The following is a 16,192-nucleotide window of genomic DNA, read 5'->3' as shown; positions in this document are numbered from 1 at the left end:
ATATATCCAACTATAGATCTTCTAGTTATACTTTTAGAATTCTTTATACCCAAAAGCTTTTTAGTATCTCGTAGACTTTCTCTAACTTATCCTCTTAAGTTGCTGCGATCTTTGGATAATTATACCTAATTAATCCATTTACATCCTTTCGCAGTAAAGCCCCTAATGGTTTTTCGTTATTCTATAGTTTAGCCTTTCTACTTAGAGCATCTGCTTATGCATTCTCCGTACCCTTAGTATACTAAATCTTAAAATAGTATTCTGCAAGCATCTCTGCCCATCTAACCTATCTTTAGTTAAGTTCCTTTATTATTAGGAATCCTATTAGGTTCTTATAGTCTGTCTTAACTATAAATAGTTTCTCTATACCTTATAAGAATGCTCTCCATTCCTTTAGTGCTGTAACTATACCTAATAACTCCTTATTATAGATGTTATAGTTCAGTTCTAGTAGTATTATCTTTCAACTATAGTATACTACTAAATGCTATCTATCTAGATGCTTTTATATAAAGTATACTTCTAGTATAAAGTTTAATACATTTGTTTCTATAACCGTCTCTAGTTCTGGTTAATAGATCTTAAGAACTAGCTCCTAGGTAAACAACCTTTTAACTTCCTTAAATAGTTCTTATTATTCTTCTCCCTATACCTATAGTTCTTCTTTTTTTGTTAACCGCGTAAATGGCTTAATATTCTTTAACTATTGCGCTATAAACCTTCTGCAGTAATTGCAAAACCCTAGGAACAATTTTAACTACGTAATGTTCTCTAGTTCTTGCTAATTTACTATAGCCTTAATCTTTTTTAGATCTATGCTAAGTTGGCCTAATTTAATAATAAATCCGATAAAATCGGTCTTCCTAGTAAAGAACTCGCATTTCTTAATTGCTACTAGCATCTGTTCTTCTTATAGTCTCTCTAAGACCTATTCAACGTATTTTCCGTGTTCTTCCTTAGTTATTAAGTAGATAATAATATCGTTAAGATATACTATGATAAATTTATCTAAGTATTCCCTTAACACATTATTAATTCGCTTTTAGAATATTACTAGTGCGTTTATAAGCCCGAATTGCATAACTAATAGTTTATATAGTCCTTTCTTTAACCTAAAGGCTGCTTTTTATTCGTCGCCTTCCTTAATCCTAATCTAATAGTACGCCTATCTTAGATCTATCTTCGTAAAGATTTGCGCATTACCGATCCTGTCTTATATTTCGCTAATTAAGGGTAAAGGATACCTATTCTTCCTAGTGATGCTATTTAACTATCTATAGTTAATACACAGCCTTAGTTTGCTATTTTTCTTTAGTATAAATAGTACTGGATAACCTACTAATAACTGCGATGGTCTAATATATCCCTTTTATAAGTTTTCTTAGATAAACTCTTTAAATACTCTACCTTCCTCTTTAGTAAGCTTATAGATTGGAAAGAACCTTAGACTTATTCTTAGTTCTAATTCTATCTTATAGTCCCATACTATATACTTTAATAGCTTTTTACTTTCTAGTAACTATAGTTTTTTACCGTACTTATAGTATCTCTTTAGTACATAACTTAGTCCTTTCTCTGTTTCCTTATAGGTTGCTCCTACTTAGTACTATACCAACTTAGCTTATTATCACATCTTACGGCGTTAAGTATCTCTAATATTAACCTAACCTATAATCTAATTGATCTTTAGATTATATTCCTATAACTAAGGCATTCCTAATACTGCCTTATTATTCCCTAATAGTAATATATTAAAAGACATCTTAACTGGTCTTCCTTTAATGGTTAGCTAAATAGGTCCTATTTTAAGATTAATAATGCCTCCTCTATAGGCTATTAGATCTCCTAAAATTGTTACTAATAGGTAAGGGTGTTCCTTCTGTCTATATAGTAACCCTATTCTTTTAACTGCTGTTAGCAAGATATAGTTCCTTATTACTCTACTATCTATTAATGCCTTAAACTNTTAATCTTACTANTTAACTTNTAAATTTAGGTNNNNTCCTTAAATTCCTTTAAGGGTCTAAGGCTCTACCACTAGTTCCCTCTGGTCCTATAGGCCTCTACTTTTCCTAACTATTAGCTACTTAATCTGGTTTATACTTAGTCTAACTTAGGCCAATACTTAGTTCGCTTTTTATCTTTAATATACTATAGATAGGTGTTTTCTAGACATTCCTACTACTATTGTCCATCTAGGCATTCTTCCATAAGGAATCTTTCTAGTTAAAGTATTAAGTCCCCTTGTTCTTAAACTTCTATAGGGTACCAACCATATATATACTTAGCGTTTTAATATTTCGCCTCGTCCGTCATCTAATACATTCTTATTAAATACTTCCGATTTTTGTCCTTAGGTGCTCTATATATATTATATATATTATCCACGTATGCTATCCACGATAGTATATAATATGCTTAATATTTTAGGTTAACTCTTAGCTCGTCTTTATCCTTAAGTTTAAACCTTTCTTATATTAATCTAAGCGTCGCGATTTTGTTTATAGGTACTAAGATTCGCCTCTTACTTTTCTAGTCCTCTAATTACTCCTCTAGATCCTTTAACGTTATAATTAAGGCTCCCTTAATATAAGTTATAGCCTTCTCTATAATCGGGTAGTCTTAGACAACTTTTTCGTCCAACTATATATAGAAATCTTCCCACTCGTTATTATGCCTTTGCCTATACTACTTTTAGTACAGCTGCTTAAGTATATACAGTCTATCCATAAAGAAGTATCTCTTTATTACTACGTTGTGACAACCTTTAGTATATCGTTCCTCGAACCTAGTTAGAATCCCTAAATCCTCTTCTTATTCTAGTTTAGTAAGCCACTTAGCTCTTAGTATGCCTACTTTTAACCTATTAGTAATTTTTCGTACTAGCGCTTTATCCCTTATATGTCCTAATATACTAGATCTCTTATTTAGTTTCTATTCTTACTATAAGGTAATTCTTACTCTAAATTCCTCTATGGTTTCTTTTATTTTACGTTTTATAAGTAGATCCTTAAAGTCTTTATACTTCCTAATCTTGGTATTAAACTTTTAATCTTTAGGCTAAATACTACGTTCCCCTAGTAAGTCCTTTAGGTCTATATATTAGTCTTCTAATCTAACTACTATTTATATTACAGATTCTCTAATCTATAAAGAAGCTCCTTGCCTCTTGCCTATAGGTGTCCTTATTCGTACTCCGAATTCTTAGTCCCTTAGATTCTTTAATTCTGAGCTTGCTTCTAGCTTAAGCTTAGCTCCCGCCTTAGTCTAACTAGGCGTTTATAGTGTTCTTATCTCATCTTAAGAGTCTTAAATCTCACTTATCTTATCTTAAGAATCTTATGCCGTAGGAAACTCTTATCCCAAGCTTATTTATATGTTCTTAAACTAAGCCGCTGCCCTACTCCATCGGTTTTCGTCCATTATGGGTCCTAGGGTGTGCCTTATCTCGTCTTAAGAATCTTAGTCATCTCTTATCTCATCTTAAGAATCTTAAGCCTATGGCCTTTTGCCTTTATTAAGTGGTAAGCTAGCACTAGCAGTTATCTGCTTACTTAATCGTCTTTAGATATTGCTCCTTCCGTCTTATAAAGTAATAGATGCTATATCCAACGGTATTATAATACCCGTTACTAAACTTTGCTCTATGGCGGTCTTAGTCTCTACTTCTATTACGTTATTAAGGTTTAGATACCCCTAGTTAGTTCCTTTACTATCCTTATTGCTATTAATTAATAAATACTCCAACTCTATTATTATTGTTACTAATTATTATCCGCATGTTATTATAATATCTTAATCCAGCTTATAGAGTTAATCTTATTCTTTATCTAACTCTTGAGTCCCTTTAAGTCCTCTTAACTCTGGTTCTTATAGCCAATAGCTTACGCCGTACTTAGCGTCCTTATAAACTCGGTATGCGTTATTATAATAAAATACAAAACTTCTAATTAAACACTCTTTTATTCCTCGCAGTACACTATTATCCCTTTATACATGTGTGTCTTCTACTATTAGTCTAGTTCCCTTTATTGCATAGTAACTCTAACTATCTTTATAATCCCTTATAAAATAACCTTATTTCCTATAATTTATATAAGCTCTATTTCTAAACCACTAACTCTATTATAGAGTCCGCCTAAACGTCTTCTGCTAATAAGATCCCTAGTTTAGCCTATACTCCTTAATCCTATAATCACTAGATCCTTAACCTCTAGGTTTTTATAGTTTTTTACTCTATCTCTTATAGGCTTCTTTAGTACCACTTAGGTCTATTAGCTCTACGCCATACCATAGTTTCTAACTTAGCTTTTGTTATTACGTGCTCTGCGCCTTATATAACTATAGAACTCTATCCTAACCTCTTTTAGCCTGTTCCCTTTAGAAGATCCTATTATTAATCTTAATTACTTAATTTATTAAATCCCTTAGGGTGTCCGTATCTTCTATTAAAATAATTATATCCTAGACTTTAGCCTTAAGTCCCTATTTATACTATACCATAAGCGCCCTATTATTCCACTTAACTTATATAGCTAGCGTTTAGAACTACGTTATATACTTAATTACTAAGGTTCGTTGCATAATATCTTGGAGTTTTTTTTCCGCCGTGGTTACTGCCTCTGGATCTCCAAACATTTATATAAGTCGCTCTATAAACCCCTCCTAACTTAAGAACATAAACTATACGTCTTAGTTAGTAGTTATTATTCTATTTACTTATATTTCTATAAGGTAAAGCTCGAACTATTTAAATGCCCTCCTTAATAGGAATAGTTCTATATATGCTATCCAATCTATAGGTATTAATAACTTTACTCCTTCTTACGTAACCTTAAAGTGCATTTACGTAAGGAATCCTTTAAGCTTTAATCTCTCCCCTAAGAATCTCTTAATTAAAGGTAACTTAACCTTTACTACTCCTATCCCGTTAATCCTTTATTTAAGTATCACATTATTCTCTGTTAACTAGTTAACTATCTCTTATAGTTATCCGACCGTTATAGGTTGCTATAAGTTAGTATCTGCTATATTAGTGTCACCTCCTAACCTTAAAGTAGTTGCCGCCGTTAATAGCGTTATGGTGGCTGCTTTTAGTAGCATATTATTCGACTTATTAAACCGTAACTATAGTAATAATTATGTAACGGAACCTTGTAGCAAGTACTACGGTAGGCTTATTAATAGGCTAGGTATATAGGTATTAAATAAAGTCAATAACGTAATAATAACTGGTAGAGTGGTTGCCCAACAGATTAACTCTAATTATATTCTGAGAATTACTATAAGGAAGGAACTATCTAGGTAGGGACTAAGGGTCCTTAAATACACAACCGTACTCCTATGAAATCCTTCTCGTACGTAATGTACATATACTCTATCTACTCTGTCACAGATCTTATAGATCACACAGATCACACAGATCACCTCACGTAACTCGTACTACCATTCCTCGTCACATGGTTCCACCGGCTCCATCTTAGACCGTGCTTATATCAACTAACTAGCTTCTTCCAACTCTTCTCTAAGTAGTCGTAACATCGTACTTAAAGCGTCCGTAACACTTAGTATTAAGACTTTAAGAAAAATATATTATTAATGGAATCTAGAATATTATAAGAAGAGTAATAAAGGAGTATCTAGATTACTAAAGGAATAAACTAATAAGGCATAAGCTATATAGAGGGCTATAACCTATTAAAATACCAAAAAGACTATAGGAGGTTATATTATAGGACTTTATTATTAAGTTACTAAAGTTAAGAGATCCTATTACCGGATAAAAGTATAACGCGATCTTAATAATAATAGACAAGTTAACTAAATAGGGCTACTTTATAGCATGCACAGAAGAAATCTTAGCGGAAGATGTCGCTAAAATCTATATAAAAGAAGTGTTTATAAAATATAGAGCACTAAGCAAGATTATATTAAATAGAGATCTAAAATTTATAGCAGTATTTTAGAAGGTATTTTTAGCAGAGTAAGGAGTTTAAGTAGTAACTTTTACCGTATATTACCTACAGACAGATAGTTAAATAAAAAGATTAAATTAGACGCTAGAACAGTATCTAAGACATTATATTAATTATGCACAAAATAATTGGGTATTATTACTACTAATTATATAGTTTATATATAATATAACACTATAAAAAGGAATAGGCATATTACTATTTAAGGCAAATTATAGATATAAGCTAAAAATATCGTTATTACTATAATAAGTAAAGAAAATAAGTAGTATAGCTAAAGAAAAAATAAAGACACTAATGAATCTTTATATAGACCTTATAGAATTAGTAAAAAAGTACTATAATGCTAAGAGATCTAAGGGACCAGATCTTAAGGAGGGAGATAAAGTGTGGCTACTATATAAAAATTTTAAGAGTTAACGACTAAGTAAGAAGTTAGACTATGTTAGACTAAGACCTTTTAAGATTATTTAAAGGATTTCACTGGTTACATTTAAGTTAAACCTACTAGCTAAGATGAAGATCTACCCTATATAATATATCGCGATGCTAGAGCCAGTATATAGAAATATTAAGCTATTAGTTTATAAGGTAGACACGTACAGAGGATAAGAGGAAGACGAATAGTAAGTTTTAAAGATTATTAATTATAAGGATATTAATAAAGAAACATAGTATAAGGTTAAGTAGATAGGCTATAATAAGACTACCTAGGAACTACTATAAAACCTAAAGAATGCTATAGAAAAGGTATGGGAGTATTAGAAGAAAATAGGTTAGGTAATATTAAAAAGGAGCTAAAGATAAAGAAATTAGTTAAAGGTAATAAATAAGCTAGGTTATCTAGAGGATCTACTACTAGCGTACTAGTTATTTCCGCCTCTTCTTAATTAAAATCCCTTTTAGCCTCCTTAGCCTTAAGCTTAAATAGACCTTACTCTACTAAATAAAGCTCTTTTAAGCGTACCTTTTTATAAACCTTTACTAGACGGCTTAGGCGAGTATAAGCATCTAGTTAAGCTTTTAGAGCCTAAGACGCTTTATTAAAACGACGCTAAACTTTAGCTAGAGCCTCGGCTAGCTTACTCTCTAGTCTTTTAGCCGCTACTAATACGCGCGACCCTAGAGGAGATTAGATAAGGAACTAGACGGTTATAAAAAATAATAAGACACGTATACTTAGCGTTAAAGATGGATTAAATATTATAGGAAGACCGTATATTCGCTCGCGTATATTTAGTATAGGAAGAAGGTTAGTATAAGGGGATCTTGTAGACAGGGGGCTATAAGGACACGATTGGAACAGGATAGATTGGTGAGAGAGACGAATCCTTGAGGAGGTAAGGCCTCTGGGATCGTGGAGACTATATACTACGGGCACGTGCCTCTGGCACGTAACCGGCGACCATTCAAGGGGCGTCCGGGGGTTGTCCTAAGGGCAACCCGAGGTGTCCGCAATAATATCCCTTACAGTTAGCAACTAGATAGAGATACGATCGCAATATACACTAACTTCTTCTCCGCATAATAAGAATAGGACGGTATAACTTTACTAAGTAATAGAATAAACGTTACCAGCTGGTTATAACGATTAGACATAGAAGATCTAATAAAAGGCATTAGGAATAATAAAGGTCACTAAATTAAAGATGGGAATGCTATACCTCTAATAGACGACTTAGAGATAGGGGATATCTTTAAGGACGAAGATAAAGAGGAGGGAGATGGTGTTACGGACCTTATATTAGCAGTAGTGCAACTACTAAGGACAGATATAAACAGGTTAGTTAAGATAATACGGGAGGCGCTGGAACTAATTAAGCTATAGGATAATGGGTAGCTAAGTTACGTGGCTAGTTATGTTATAAGTTCGGAATATAGGAATATAGGAACGTAGGAACGCGACGTACTAACGTACTAACGTACTAACGTACTTAACCTTTACTATAGAGAGGAGTTATATATTTAAGAACGTACGGTNTCTATAGATAGTTTCCCTTCTTTATAGTAAATCTTAGAATATAATTAGAGTTAATCTATTAGGCAACCACTCTACTAGTTATTATTACGTTGTTGACTTCTTATTTACCTACATACCTAGCCTATTAATAAGTCTACCGTAGTTCCTGCTATAAGGCTTTATTATAACTAGTTTAAGTAAACAGTAATAATAAATAGGAAGTTAATAAAATATTAGCCTATAAGATAGTATAGGGAATATTAAAATACCGTATCTAATAAAAGGGCTATAATCTAAACCCAACCTAGTACCTTATATAAAACTTTATAGGCTGCCCCTAAAAGCTTAAAGAGTTCTATAATTAATACCCTAATACGCCTAGACCTCCGAAGTACCTAGATAAATAGATAGAATACTAGTATAATAAAGATAATAAGTTACCGGAAGAATATAGGGATAAAAACGCCCCAAAGCCCTAATACAGCTGACTACTAAATTCTGCTATATTCTGCCGTTTTCTACTAGTACTATAAAATTTCAGATATCTAGGAACTTTAACCACTGGTTAAAGTTATCTAATTAGCCAGATCCGTGCTAAGACTTTTAGTAGCTATTCTTTTTAGCCTAGTGCTTCTACTTAGCCTATAATTGCCTTTTATACTTAGTCCGGACGCACTTATTTATATCCCCTTTATCTCCTTATCTTATATTTTGTAATCCTATATTTATAAGCCTAGTGCTACCCTATTTCTAACTAAGCCTAAGGGTAGGCTTTCTTTTAAAGAGGGGGGTAATGTAACGGCGCTATCGCACGTTACCTGCTAAATTCTGCTATATTCTACCGACCTGTAATTAGCTCGCCCGGAGCTAGCGCCTTAGCGGCTTACCCTATATATTTATTTACATCGGTCCTAGCGACCCCTTTTTTTCCCTTCTCCTTAGCTTAGTATTTTCGTAATATAGCATTCTACAAGCTTTAGTTTAGAGGCATTTATATAAGCTATTATAATAAGGTCCGTAATAAACGCGACGTACTAATATATTAATGTACTAACGTACTAAACCTTTACTATAGGGAGGAGTTATATATTTAAAGATATATAGCCTCTATAGATAGCTTCTCTTCTTTATAGTAAATCTTAGAATATAATTAGAGTTAATCTATTAGGCAACTACTCTACCAGTTATATTTACGTTGTTAACTATTTTATACCTATATACCTAGCCCATTAACAAGTCTACCGTAGTATTTCCTATAAGGCTTTATTATACGTAACAACTCCTAACTATTTAATTATAAGATTCTCTTATTATTCTTTTCTCTTCTTTATATAACGTCTTGTTCTCTATAAAAGCTATACCCCTAGATTTAAATAGAATATATTATATTCCTTTAAATCTACTCTAAAGCCTCTTCGTACCCTTATAATAAACTATCTCCATTTTATAGCTTTAGAAAATTAATAGAATATATAAAGTTAGGCAAGATATTATTTAAAATATATTAAGAACATATTATAAACTCCTTTTAGTTATACTAACCTATTTTAATATAGTAGTTTAGAGTCGCTTACGTTGTAAAATTAGTGGGAAAACGTCGTCTTATTAAATAAAAGTTTATCCAACTTTTGGTTTCGCTAAGCTCACCCAGTAATAAGCTTAGCCCCTTTTACCCGGCACGATCGGCAGTATCAGACACGTAAGCCGAGCTTTTAGCCAGGTGAGCTTAACTAATCCCTCGACTAAGACGATTAGGAAAATAAAAATCCTGCTAGGAGGCCTCTAGGATGCTGATGTGGTAGCCCCTACCTTAGCTTAAAGTCGTCGCAATAGGCAAATCAACCTCCTATAGAGGTTTCGTACCTAATAAATCGCCCTATAAGAGTCTCTAAGCTCTGTAAGTTGTTATACCAAAAAAATAGACTTAATTTACGATTTCTATAGAGCTATAGTGTAAGGGATCTTTTGGCACCTCCTTATAAGCTCCCTTGGGCTTACAGCCCTTCCCTCCTCATCGGTTCGTCTCTCTCTGTACTTAGGCTATTGCCTACCCTCATTACCATATCGTCCTCTTCCATCGNCTCTCNNTGTGACTCATGCTCGGCTTGCCTGCTCCCTACCGTACGCCCTGGCAATGTGCCTTACATATAGAGCTTTAAAAGTTGAACGTTGTTACACTAAAAATCGATCGTTACGCAGCTAAAATATATAAATAAGTATATAGATAAATAAGGCGGCCCTTAAAATATAATCGATTACCTTTTAAAATAGTTAACTAGTCAACTAGTAGAGATGTATTACTCTTTAGTAGCGTCGCGTTCTACTAAGTGTAACGGCACCGTTACGAAGCCTAGTCAGGGGTTCGCTTAAGGCTTGGCCTATGCAATATAGACGTGTCCTTTCGACCACCTTCTGCTCCTCGGCTTAATAGACTACCAATTGTACGGGTTTGCGCTCGTTGTATTACAGTGCTAGAGTCTCGATTGACTGAGTCGCCGTGACACTAAGTCGACAACCAAGACAGTTATTCTAAAATATAACGCTAGCAGGGTTTTATAAAGTTAGTAGGGGTTTTATAAAGCTATACTATTTAGGTACTAGGGAATTGCGATTACCGTCTGGGTCGCTTACTGAGATAACGTCGTATTGATGCAAGCCTGCTTCTTAAAATAGCGCACTCCAGATCCTCCAGCCACACATCTCCGTCTACTCAGGATATCCCTCTCTTCGACCCCTTGGATTTGCGCCTCAAATTCTTTTTTTGCGATATTCAAAGCTTTTAATTCCCGTTCCCAGATACTTCTTCGAAGTCAGTTGGCCCCCCGAAGGGATCACGATCCTGAATCAAGCATTTTCAGAAAGCTTACTTTCATCTTAATGCAAATCAAGTAAATATTTCCAAGCCCAAGAATCGTAGTTAGCACATTGACTATGCGGATCACCTTCCCCATCAGATATCGCACGCATTTAAGAACTGACATGGAAGTGGCTAGGCAGCCTTGGGGGGTGGAACCTCGGGCTCGTGTCACCAACGCTGCGCAGAAGGTCGAGACTCAGCGGAAGCGCTGAAGCTGAAGCCTGCAGGAAAAGTACTTCGACGCTTCACGCTCCAAAGCTTTACAACCTGTCCGCAAGAAGCTTCCTTGGGAGTTATCTTTTCAGCGTCAAATTAGAAGTACACTTCATTTCTTCATCAACACCATGCCTTTGCAGCGCCCAGCGGCATCGAATATGCCAGGGTCAGCACCAGCAGCTACCCCGGAAATTCCGCCATTCGCTGACTGCCCGCGCTCTCAGTATGCTACAGGCCATCAAGATTGGTATATGATTTCAGGGCCACAGCAATTCCCCAACTTCGACATATGTCTGACTTGCTTCGACACATCTATCAAACCAACCGCGTATGCCCGCTTCTTCTCGCGATCGCCGCCGAAGCCAGAAACTATGGCGACCCAATGCGATTTCAGCAATCTGTGGGTACACATAGCTTGGGTGTGGCTATTCTCTCAGTCTGCTCCAGACGCATCTCTTCTTGGCATGATTGCTGCTATCCAAGTTCCAGAAGGTCCGTGTCCAAATAGCCAGGCCGAGCAGGCAGGCGAGAAACCGACGGCAACGCGTCGGTGGTTTTGTCTTCCCAATCCTAGGACTGGTGCACTTATAGAAGATCTCACTATCTGCTCCCACTGCATCGCTCATATCGAGACCATCCTCCCTCCTATGCGTGGCGTTTTCGGCGCCGCGGCAGGCGGCGCCTCATGTCCAGCGACCTGCGATTTAATGGTCCCTAACAGCCAGAGATCGCTGAGCTACATCGACCAGATCGTCGAAGTTGCCGAAAGGACGCTGAAAACAGGCTACCTTGACCTTACGCCCGCAGCCGAGTACATAGAGAAATACGCCTTGCTGCCCGAATGTCCTAAGAACAACACGGTCAAGAACGTGGGATGCTACTCGATGCCGTCCTCGGTGCCCGAATTCACTGTCTGCCAAGAATGCTACACCGAAGTTATCCTTTCCGAAGTGCGAAATGAGGCTCCGCTCGCGAGGCAAGTTAGCACCGCGCCGTCTATTCCGCCTGACGGTTTCTCGTGCCAGCTGTATTCCCCACGCACACGTCAATTTTGGCAGGACTCGCTAACAACCGGAGATGCGGGCCTGTTACGCCAGAAGGTTACGGAGCGAAAGCAGAAGCAGATGGAGCTCACGCAAAAGGCGGATCAGTTGACACTGACTTACCACCAGCAGAAAATGCAGGCGAAGTATCATAATGAAATGATGTTGATAGAGGCAAGCACTGCGATGCATAGTGCCCTGACCTGGCAGGCTACGACGGGTGTTATTCGTCCTGTAAGTCTTCACACTCTAGTTGATTGTCTCGAGATGTGTAGTCAGATTGACCTATTGATTTTCGTATGGCATGACAGACCGATTTCACGGCAGTGAACGCATCGAGGAATCAAGGATCGCAGATGGAAGTACAGGCTGCAGTGACGCTCAGCCAGATCCAGATGATCGAGAATGAGTGGAAGAACTTTTGGGAATAGGTAGGAGACCGTTTTATCTAGACTAGGGGATTTGGGTACTCAGCATAAACACAACTAAATGTGTTTGGCACATAGTGCCAGAGGATTGGTCAATCATCTTACCTGTAGTACTTCAACAAGTCCTGATGATTTCTCTTGTCCTCTCATAGATATGTTATGATCATCCCAGCAACTGCCGGTCTATTTCTGCAGAGCCTTTCGTTCCTATTTACGAGCCAGCTTGTATTTTCCGGTTTTAAATTTTTAATGTTAGACTTACATGCATATTTATTGGGGTCGATACGCTAGTCAATTACATGGCTCAAGTTACGAAGACATGCTCGATGAATTTCTCATACCATGCATTCACCTAGGTGGGAATTTAGACTCGTCCGCGAGGGTAGACTCTTGATAATTTCTTGTTGAACTCGCTGCTCGCGCCTCCAATCGCACACCTCCCTCGAGTAAGGAGCTCGCAGCACTCTAGACATGCTTTCTAACAACCTCAGATCTTCATTAAAGAGCGGAAAACACATGAACATCTCAATTAGATATAGGTTGTCCCGTCAAAAGTAGAAACTCTGGGTGAAACAATGTTATTTCTAGGTACGTATTAACGTCATTGAAATGACGTATGATTGTATAAACATACTTCTACCAATTAATTTTATCCCTTAACCCGTTGGAGTCCTACGCTAAGGTCGCTTAAGTTCACGACTACAAGGGGGTAACATCAATGCCTCAGACGCCCCCCCTGCTAGTATAGTACACAAAATAACCTAGCCCTGCTATATTACTCGGGGCTCGCTTATTTTCCTCTCCAAAAAAGCAGGGGGGGCGTCTGAGCTATTCATGTTACCCCCTTGTAGATTTCGTTGGGTGTCGCTAATCTAGATACTTTAATTGGCTGATCATCATTGGACGAATTTCAACGGGTTAAGGGATAGTCTACGACCCTACAATCAAGCTCTCCTCCCCTTCCACCTCCTCTTCTACCTCCCTCTCTCCCATCTCTCCTTCCTCGGTCACCCCCTTCCATCCAGTCCCGGCTTGAATAAACGCCATGNCCACCGATAGCCCCATAGCTGCTAAAAACAGTGCTCTAATACCCGCCACATACGCACCAACTGCCACCTCCCTCTCCTTGCCTTCTAATCCACTCACAAGCGCCGGACTCCCCATCAATCTCCTCACCAAATCCTCCCGATGTTTCAGCCCCGCCTCCGCAAACCCGTCCTCCAGCTCCCTACTCAAGATCCGCATGAACAACCCGCCCCCAATCGCGCTGCCAAAGCTGCCCGAAAAACCACGGAACGTCGCGAGCAGCGAAAGCGCGATCGGATGCGCCGCGCCCGGCGTCAAATGCAGCATATGCACGAGCGTATAGTTCAGCGCGGCGCCCGTCAGCAGGCCGTTGAAGAACACTGTCGCCACGTAGCCCGCCGCGGGCGTCGTGGGCAGGCTCGTCAGCGCCAGCACGAGCAGCGTGACGGGTAGCAGCGCCATGGATGCCAGGCTGGGCGCGTAGAAGCTGCCTGCGCGCCGGATGTGGATTGCGCCAGCCAGGATGCCGCCGAGCCCGAAGCCGAGGTTCGTGGGGATGAGGATGCTGCCTGCGACTGCGGGAGGCCAGGCGCGCACGGCGAGTGCGTACACCGGCGTGTAGAAGAGGACGGACCAGCGGGCCATCATGAAGCCGACGGTGGCGAGGCAGGTTAGGAGGGTCCCGCGGGAGCGCAGGATGGTGACGGGAATGATGGGGTATTTGGCTGTGCGTGTTTCGTTGATGATGAAGAGGGGGAAGAGGAGGAATGATAGAATGATAGGGGTGGGCATTATGTGTCTACCTGAAAGGCCGAGTAGGAAGAGGAGTATTGTCGAGGTCTGCCGGGTGCGTTAGATTGACATTTAATGAGGTATCGAAATGGCATGATTTTAGGCGGGTCGATATATAGATTGGTTCAGGCAGGTAGTGCACAGATTGAAGAATTTCTGGCTTGAAAGTGCACTTACAAGGCTCACGGCTCCGAAATAGTCGATACTGGCGAGCTTCTGCCGCAGCGAGAAGCCAGCAAACTCGCTATTGCTTGTAAGGTATTTCTTTGGGATACCGAACAATACACAAAGGCCTGCTATCATGCTTATTGGAGCTTGGATGCCGAAAAGGATTTTCTATTACAATGATTAGCTTATCATCTACCTCTTGGTTAAACGGATTTCACAGGGAAGCAAAATGAGACGAAATATTTTGTGCTCGTCCACAAATTCTAGGAGATGAAGATAATAGCGACATACCCAACCAAACTTAGGCTCTAAGGCTCCAGCAATAACAGCACCTAATGAAACACCAACCGTCAAGCTGGAGTTGATGAGTCCAATATACAAGCCTCTCCGTTTGGCACCGGCCAGTTGAACAGCGATAATTGTGGCTACTATCATAATACCAGCGGCGCCAGTGCCAGTCACAGCACGGCCAAGTAAAAACACTGCCAATGAGGGTGATATAGATGTAATTATACATCCGAGACAAACTATTACCGTAGACACGAACATGCATAAACGGGGCGAGAAGAGCTGGCATAATCGGCCTGATAAAGGTGCGATGCTAGATATGGCAATCAAATAGGAAGAAGTAAGCCAGCTTGCTTCCTCAAATGCATCCAAGTCTGCCGCAATTGCTGATTGTGTCGTTGTCAGGATTGACATATTGGTAGCTACCAAAGCGTAAGCGACATCCATTCAGATTAGACCAAATATAAAAGGTCTGAATGTAATCTATTTTTTGGAAAACGGCGCCTCTTTGGCAAAAGTAGAAATATTCAGTAGTAGCGAAATGAAGATTATTTCGCCCTGAGACCTACCTTGAAGGAAAATGAGTACCCCTATCGATACCACAACCAAGGTGCCTCTCAAGGCTGAAATCGTCGGTGCTGTATCATTCTGCTGCGTTACCTCTGGATTCGCTAGAGCTCCAGAAGGCTTTGATGCAGAGGATATACTAGCAGTGGGTAATTGCGGCAGGAGAGGAGAGCGCTCCGAGTTGGTACTGCTAGGCTCCGCCATGAGCCAGGTGGTAAAATGGTTTCCGAGCACTGCTTAGGTATTATCTGGTGTATAATAATGAATTGGCTCTTTGAGAGTGGAGCGGAGGAAGATAGTATTTCCTAAGTATCATGATGCTTAGCTGCGAAGTAGTTCGTTGTTGATATGCTTAGAAATCGGAGATTGTACACGGACCAAACCTGGTCCGAATCTTTTGAGGCTAGGGCGGTTTCAGCACCTCAAATTTCAATCTTTGGATAGATCAAACTGGCTTCCTTCACTGTCTCTGCCACAGTCTCAGGTATGCTAGCCTGAAAAGATTGAGAAGGGTTTAACTGGGGCTAAGAAATTATATGGACGTGTTCGAATGTAGAAAGAGATGACGCAGGGATGTGGCGGATGCGTAATAAAGAACAGGCACGCTGAAGCAGTCCGATACCTCTTTGCGAGTAAAACGCTGGCTGAAGAGGTAAATTGAGAATCGTTTGACCTTAGCATGTGACAGCTTAGTATCGAAGGGAATTAGTTAGAGACGATAACCACGAGTTCTTGTTCTGTTTATGGGTAAGTTTATGTGCAGTTTAATCGCCTCTTATCCTTGGCGTGCCTCTTTGGTGGAGCTCCATGTTTGCCGAGCTGGACAAAAGGTGTCATCTTCCACGCGATATATTCGCATCGCTACATCTTTC

The 16,192-nt window shown here is 38.9% G+C and overlaps 2 protein-coding genes across 2 annotated transcripts; one reads left to right on the top strand and one right to left on the bottom strand.

Annotated features, from left to right (window-relative positions):
- Positions 1 to 11,136: 11,136 nt before the first annotated feature.
- On the top strand, positions 11,137 to 12,482 carry K441DRAFT_682362 (uncharacterized protein; the record flags this gene model as incomplete). Its single annotated transcript, XM_067651563.1, has 2 exons — positions 11,137 to 12,285; positions 12,363 to 12,482. The coding sequence occupies 2 exons, from the start codon at positions 11,137 to 11,139 to the stop codon at positions 12,480 to 12,482; spliced, it is 1,269 nt and encodes a 422-aa protein (XP_067497357.1).
- An 822-nt stretch (positions 12,483 to 13,304) lies between these two features.
- K441DRAFT_709196 (MFS general substrate transporter) lies at positions 13,305 to 16,013 on the bottom strand. Its single transcript, XM_067653835.1, has 4 exons — positions 15,323 to 16,013; positions 14,757 to 15,175; positions 14,475 to 14,633; positions 13,305 to 14,345 (listed from the first exon to the last, which is right to left on the bottom strand). The coding sequence occupies exons 1-4, from the start codon at positions 15,522 to 15,524 to the stop codon at positions 13,410 to 13,412; spliced, it is 1,716 nt and encodes a 571-aa protein (XP_067497356.1). The 5' UTR covers positions 15,525 to 16,013; the 3' UTR covers positions 13,305 to 13,409.
- Between the last annotated feature and the right edge of the window lie 179 nt (positions 16,014 to 16,192).

The sequence above is a fragment of the Cenococcum geophilum genome (genome assembly GCF_001692895.1).
Source record: "Cenococcum geophilum 1.58 unplaced genomic scaffold K441scaffold_79, whole genome shotgun sequence".
Taxonomy (NCBI): domain Eukaryota; kingdom Fungi; phylum Ascomycota; class Dothideomycetes; order Gloniales; family Gloniaceae; genus Cenococcum; species Cenococcum geophilum.
Note: the sequence above shows the minus strand (reverse complement) of the source record. Positions and strands in the feature narration are given on the sequence as shown.